The 6,604-nt window shown below is 39.5% G+C and overlaps 1 protein-coding gene across 1 annotated transcript in view; it reads left to right on the top strand.

Moving 5' to 3' along the window:
- Positions 1 to 5,180: 5,180 nt before the first annotated feature.
- Positions 5,181 to 6,604, top strand: part of YEATS2 (YEATS domain containing 2) — a 133,597-nt gene continuing 132,173 nt past the window's right edge. The window contains exon 1 of the mRNA XM_011986167.1: positions 5,181 to 5,300. Within this exon, the coding sequence (XP_011841557.1) occupies positions 5,193 to 5,300 (108 nt within the window). The 5' untranslated portion in view covers positions 5,181 to 5,192. The remainder of the gene's footprint in view (positions 5,301 to 6,604) is intronic.

The following is a 6,604-nucleotide window of genomic DNA, read 5'->3' as shown; positions in this document are numbered from 1 at the left end:
TGTAATCCCAGCACATTGGGAGGCCGAGGCGAGTGGATCACAAGGTCAGAGGTTCGAGACCAAGCTGGCCAACATAGTGAAACCTCGTCTCTTCTAAAAATAAAAAAAAATTAGCCGAGAGTGGTGACACACACCAGTAGTCCTAGCTACTCAGACACCTGAGGCAGGAGAATAGCTTGAAGGTTTAGGCCAGGCACAGTGGCTCATGCGCCTATAATCCCAGCACTTTGGGAGGCCGAGGCGGGCAGATCACCTGAGGTCAGGAGTTCGAGACCAGCCTGACCAACATGGAGAAACCCCGTCTCTACTAAAAATACAAAAAATTAGCTGGGCGTGGTGACATGCACCTGTCATCCCAGCTACTCGGAAGGCTGAGGCAGGAGAATCACTTGAACCCAGGTGGGTGGAGGTTGCAGTGAGCCAAGATTGTGCCATTGCACTCCAGACTGGGCGACAGAAGTGAGGCTCTGTCTCAAAAAAAAAAAAAAAAAAAAAGTTTGGTTTTCTTTTTGATTTCTAACCTTTGTCAAAAACTCAGACTTGGTTATGTTATTTGAATGGATAAGATATGTTTTAATTGATAGCATTTACTTCTATAAAGCTTTGTTTTCTTGTGCTCTTTATGGAAACAATCATTTATGTTCTATATTTAAATTGACAGCATTTACTCTTTTTATGAGACAAAGTCTCTGCCTCCCAGGCTGGTGTACAGTGGCGTGATCTCGGCTCACTGCAACCTCTGCCTCCTTGCAGGTTCAGGCGATTCTTGTGCCTCAGCCTCCAGAGTAGCTGGGGCTATAGGCATGCACTACCACAGCCGGCTAACTTTTGTGTTTTTAGTAGAGACGGGATTTCACCATGTTGGCCAGGCGGGTTTCAAACTCCTAACCTCGAGTGATCCACCCGTTTCCTCCCAAAGTGCTGAGATTGCAGGCCTGAGCATCAGCATCTTGCCCACATTTACTTTTTGTAATGAGGCTGTTTTGATGAGATAAAAAGTTTAAATTGGAGAAATGGATGACGGTAGTCTTATTTTAGTCCCAGCATTACATTTATTTCCTTGTTCAGTTTTTATCTCAGAGTATAGAGAAAATTCTTTCTCACAGTCAAATTGTATATGGTAACAGATTTTTTTCCAAACAGTTCATAGTACCATCTCAGTATTTTCAATTTCAGCTGATTCAGAACCTAAAGAGGATTAGCTGGACATTTTGTTTCAAAGTTGAATTGACCATATCTAACAACTGCTCATGTTTCCTTTTCATAAAATCTGCAAGTCAGACAAGAAGAGTCCAGAAGGTAATATTATCATTGGTCATTTGTTACACATTCCGTTCACTTATGTTTTAGATCAGCATGAGAGCATGCCTCAGCAGATGTGCCTAGTCTTAGCTAGCTAGTATTTACTTGCATGTGACGTGTACACATTACATAGTGTTATTCTTGTGTGACAGAGCAGACCTGGATTATTTTGAAATGCCCAGTACAGAGCTAAATCCTCTTAAACGTGTTTATGAGAAGCTCAGATATATGCCCACATGTGACAAGAAAAGCTTTATTCTAAAGGCTGCATGAAAAATGAATTATCTTGGCAGCACAAATGAACTCATTGTTGGTTTCTTCCTTTCTGTCCACCCCCTCCCCAAATTCCTCTCTTTTCTCTTCCTCATCTTCCAGTTTTACAGCAAAAGTCAAAGAGAGGTTTTGTTTTGTTTTGTTTTGTTTTTTTTAAGTCCCTTGAGTGAGGATAAAATAAAAATAACCTCAAGGATCCCCAGCCATTTTAGTGGGAGGCACCATTATTCTTGAGATTACTTGGGAGGTGGGATAAGAATATACAGACTACGAAGTCTGTAGAATGGATAAGTGAAGATGATGCTGGTCTGGGACTCATAGTTGTAGATAATCTCATAAGACTCTTGGCAAACTGTGGAAGACAGGTGCCCACTGAGGAAATAGGATGGTGCAAGGACGAGCTTAGGTATCTACTGGGCTATATCCAGCTCTGATTCTAGGTTTATGTGTAATTAAGTGTTTTTAGATTCCTATCTGCAGTAAGGAAGAATAAATTAAGTTTATTTAATTTTTTAAGGTTGTCTTCTTTATGTAACAGCCCAAGATTTTCTGAGGCTGTCTAAAATTAATTGCAGACCAAATGGAGAAGGCTGAAGAAACAAGAAGACCTTACTTTTACTTTTTAAAAGCTTTAAACATAGAACATAATAGTTGGGTTCTGGGTCTGTCCAAAAATATTCATTTATATTCTGAATTATAGCAGGTAACAGATGAATATGAACAAACATTAAATGGCTTGATTCAAGATGTTTATAAATGCTGGGGGGTTTTAGACTATTTTTAAGGTTAATGATATTACACAATATAACAGCTGTAGGAAAAGTTTTCTCTCAGATGTGGGACTTCCATGTGTAGCATTACATAGTGAGCCACTCTCCTAGCTGAATCAAGTGAGTCTGTTTCTGAGATGGGTGAAAGAACTGGACTAAGGGCTGAGGGACTTTTAAATTGTGTGTGTATGTGTTTTTGTTGTTGTTGTTGTTGTTGTTGTTGTTGTTTTGAGGTGGAGTCTTGCTTTGTCACCCGTACTGGAATGCAATAGCATGATCTCGGCTCACTGCAGCCTCTGCCTCCTGGGTTCAAACGATTCTCATGCGTCAGCCTCCTGCGTAGCTGGGATTACCAGCACGAGCCACCATGTCCGTCTGTTTTTGTTTTTGTATTTTTAGTAGAGACGAGGTTTCACCATGTTGGCCAGCCTGGTCTCAAACTCCTGACCTACGGTGATCCACCTGCCTGAGCCTCCTAGAGTGCCGGGATTACAGGCGTGAGTTACCGCACCCAGCCTAATTTTATTTTAAAACATGCTGTTACCTCAGTAATTCTGCCTTTGGCTAGGTAATCTACCTTAGTGGTAGACCTGAGGTTTGGAAATCAGAGAGCTATTCTGGTCTCTTTCATAGATTAACACTGTAAGGGAAGATCTAACTACCCTGAACCTGTTTCCTTATCGTAATCAATAGGTCCAGGCTGCGAAGAAAGGGAGCCATCAGCCACAAGTAGTTATTGAGCCTTAGGATTATGGCTAATACTAATATAATTTTTTTTTTTGAAAGAGAGTTTCAGTCTTATTGCCCAGGCCGGAGTGCAGTGGCGTGATCTCAGCTCACTGCAACCTATGCCTCCCCAGTTCAAGTGATTCTCCTGCCTCAGCCTCCTGAGTAGCTGGGATTACAGGAGCTCGCCACCACATCCAGCAAATTTTTGTATTTTTAGTAGAGATGGGGTTTCACCGTGTTGGCCAGGCTGGTCTGGAACTCCTGACCTCAAATGATCCGCCTGCCTCAGCTTCCTAACATGCTGGGATTACAGGCGTGAGCCACCATGCCTGGTCATTAGATGTCCTGTAAGTGTAAAATACACACTAGATTTTAACAACTTGGTAAAAATATAAGAACGTAAAATCTCATTGCTGATTTATTTATATCAATTATATTGTTGGGATGATAATATTTTGGATATATCAGTTAGGTAAAATGTATTGTTAAAATTAGTTTCACCCATTTCACTTTACTTTTTCAAATGTGGCTGCGGCTGGGTGCAGTGGCTCACACCTGTAATCCCAGAACTTTGGGAGGCCAAGGCAGGCGGGTCATGAGGTCAGGAGTTTGAGACTAGCATGGCCAACAAGGTGAAACCTTGTCTGTACAGAAATTACAAAAATTAGCTGGGTGTGGTGGTGCATGCCTGTAATCTTAGCTACTCAGGAGGCTGAGGCAGGAGAATTGCTTGAACCCGGTAGGCGGAGGTTGCTGTGAGTGAGATTGCACCATTGCACTTCAGCCTGGGCAATAGAGTGAGACTACGTCTCAAATCAATCAATCATTCAGTCAGTCAGTCAGAAATCTGGCTGCTAGAAAATTTAAATTCTGTATATGGCTCATGTTATATTTTTATTGGACAGCACTGGTCTGGATGATATTTCTGAAACTGACTCATGAAATATGTATCAGTGCTTAATGAAGCATTTTGCAAGAGGAGCACTATCCAGTAAACTTGTGCAGTGATGTGAATGTTTTGTATCTACACTGAACAATGTAGTTGCTACTAGCCACGGTGACTCTCGAGCACTTATTTTTTTGAGATGGAGTCTTGCTCTGTCGCCCAGACTGGACTGTAGTGGCGCAATCTCGGCTCACTGCAACTGCTGCCTCCGGGGTTCGAGCAGTCTCCTGCCTCAGCTCCCGAGTAGCTGGAACTACAGGCGCCCACCACTACGCCTGGCTAATTTTTATAGTTTTAGTAGAGGCGGGGTTTCACCATATTGGCCAGGCAGGTCTCGAACTCCTGTCATTGTGATCCACCCACTTCTGCTTCTCAAAGTGCTGGGATTACAGGCATGAGCCACCACGCCTGGCCCAGAATTTTAAATTGTTTTAAATTTTAATTTAAATAGCCCCATAAGGCTAGTGGCTAATGTACTGGGACAATGAAGGTCTAGAGGATTTATGGGATATTTTTTTTTTAAATGAGATTATTTTATTCAAAGACTTGTATACCTAGGACTTGTTTACCATATTGCAGACTTGTTAATTAGTTTAATATAAGTCTATAGATTTGTGTTTATTTTAATAATGATCAGTAATAGTGACACTTGCTAAGTACCAGAGAAAGGATTTGTGTAATCAGTTATTTATTGAGCCTTTAACTGTGTTGCTTATGTCTTCTAATATGCTAAATGCTTAGTGAATTCTAAGACACTGTGTGGGCTAACCATGTTTTCATCGAAGTCTGGTTCCTTTTTTTTCTTTATGAGGGCTCTTCTGTGAAAGCCAGGCTCCTTTTGAAAAGTCTAAACAATGTGCTACTTTGTTCAAGGATTTTCTCTTGAAGGGGAAACCGATGCTTGTTAACAGATGATTATGATTTTTTTTTTGGTGGAAACTTTTAAAATTATGCTTTTGGTCTTAAAAGAAATATGTATATGCGTGTATATACACATACACACAGAGTTGCAAGTACCAGTATTATGTAATATTTATTTATTTATTTTGTAGATACACAAACATTCGTAAGTACTGGTATACAGTATTACTTATTAACAACCCAACTATTTAACTTAATAATTAAAAATTATTAATTTATTATTGCTTCACAGTGAAGAACCGAATGTCATCATGTCTGGAATCAAGCGAACCATCAAAGAAACCGACCCTGATTACGAGGATGTATCTGTGGCCCTTCCAAACAAGCGGCATAAAGCAATTGAGAATTCAGGTAGAAATTAACCTGCCTTAGGAAATTATTTCTTTATTGACATATGCCTCTGCTAGCAGACTTATAGGAACTAGAATGAAATGAATTTCCACTGTTGTGTGTAAGTTGAAGGGGTTTATGAGAGAGATTAGCTAAGGGGTCTGTTTAATAGTAATACACCATGTGTGCCATAAAAAGTGGAAGAAGATCTGGCAGGAACATGATCAAGTAGACAGTGAAAGCGAGACAAGCTGTTAGTTTTAGCGATCATTGTATGTTAGGTGTAATCATAAAGTCTATGATAGGTATAAAGGTGTGCTATAATTGTGAGATGGTCATAGGTGGTACATGGTTTTTAATTTTAGTAGGCAACATTTTAATGTGTATAGAAAAAAATGATTCATCAAACTTGTAGTTTCATAGCTACAAGGATAAAGCTAAAATTATTTTTAAATGCTTAATTGTGTTAATTAAATGTGTCATATGGTTCTCAGGTGTGGCAGGTATCTTGAAGGCATATGAATGGTGGAAGATTAGGAAACATCTATCCAGTTCAACCCCTGTACTTAGCTGACAGTGGGTAAATTAAGATTCAGAGACATCAGATTACTTACCTAACATCATATAAGTAGTTGAAGAGCAAATCATCAACCGGGTGTCTGTTGTTCCTCAGAATGTCTTTAAGCAAGCTAAAAAATATTGCTAAATTTACATTTTTAAAACAGATTATTACCGAACTTCATTAATGTTTATTTAAGTAATCTACCTAAGTTAATACTTTTAGCAGGGTAAAGAAGGCGTCAAAAAGTTATAGCTCAGATGTTGCAGTTCCACAAGGATCTGTAGAGTGGAAGTGGTGAAGAAAATTCCTATTTCTGTAAGAGCAGTGAAGTCCTACATATTCCCAAAAGGTCTGTCTAGAAGGAAAATTGTTAAATCCAATCCCAAATAATGAAAACATTTCCCTGCAATTTCCCCCCCTCATTCAGCTGTAATTTTAGGGGAAATACCATTTCCTTTCAGTAACAAGCCAAATAAATGTCAAAGTATTATGTAACTGAATTCATTACCCAAGAGCTTCACATGGCATAACTTTTTAAAATAAAAACAAGAATAGGGAAAAGTGACTGTTTTAATAACATCGTAACTTCAGTTTAAATTGAATGTAAGTTCCAAAATACCCCCATTCAAGCAGGGGCAGTTTTTTGCCTGCTACTGAGTGACAATATGCTATTCTTTTTCTTGGTGTCTAATGCTCACCTTTTTTCCCACCAGAATTTTTCTCAAAGTAGATTTGGTAGGATGCCTCTCTTTGCATATGTTATTTTGTTTT

This window comes from Mandrillus leucophaeus, unplaced genomic scaffold (genome assembly GCF_000951045.1).
Source record: "Mandrillus leucophaeus isolate KB7577 unplaced genomic scaffold, Mleu.le_1.0 Scaffold295, whole genome shotgun sequence".
In the NCBI taxonomy this organism is placed as follows: Eukaryota; Metazoa; Chordata; class Mammalia; order Primates; family Cercopithecidae; genus Mandrillus; species Mandrillus leucophaeus.
This window is presented reverse-complemented; position numbering and strand designations above follow the sequence as displayed.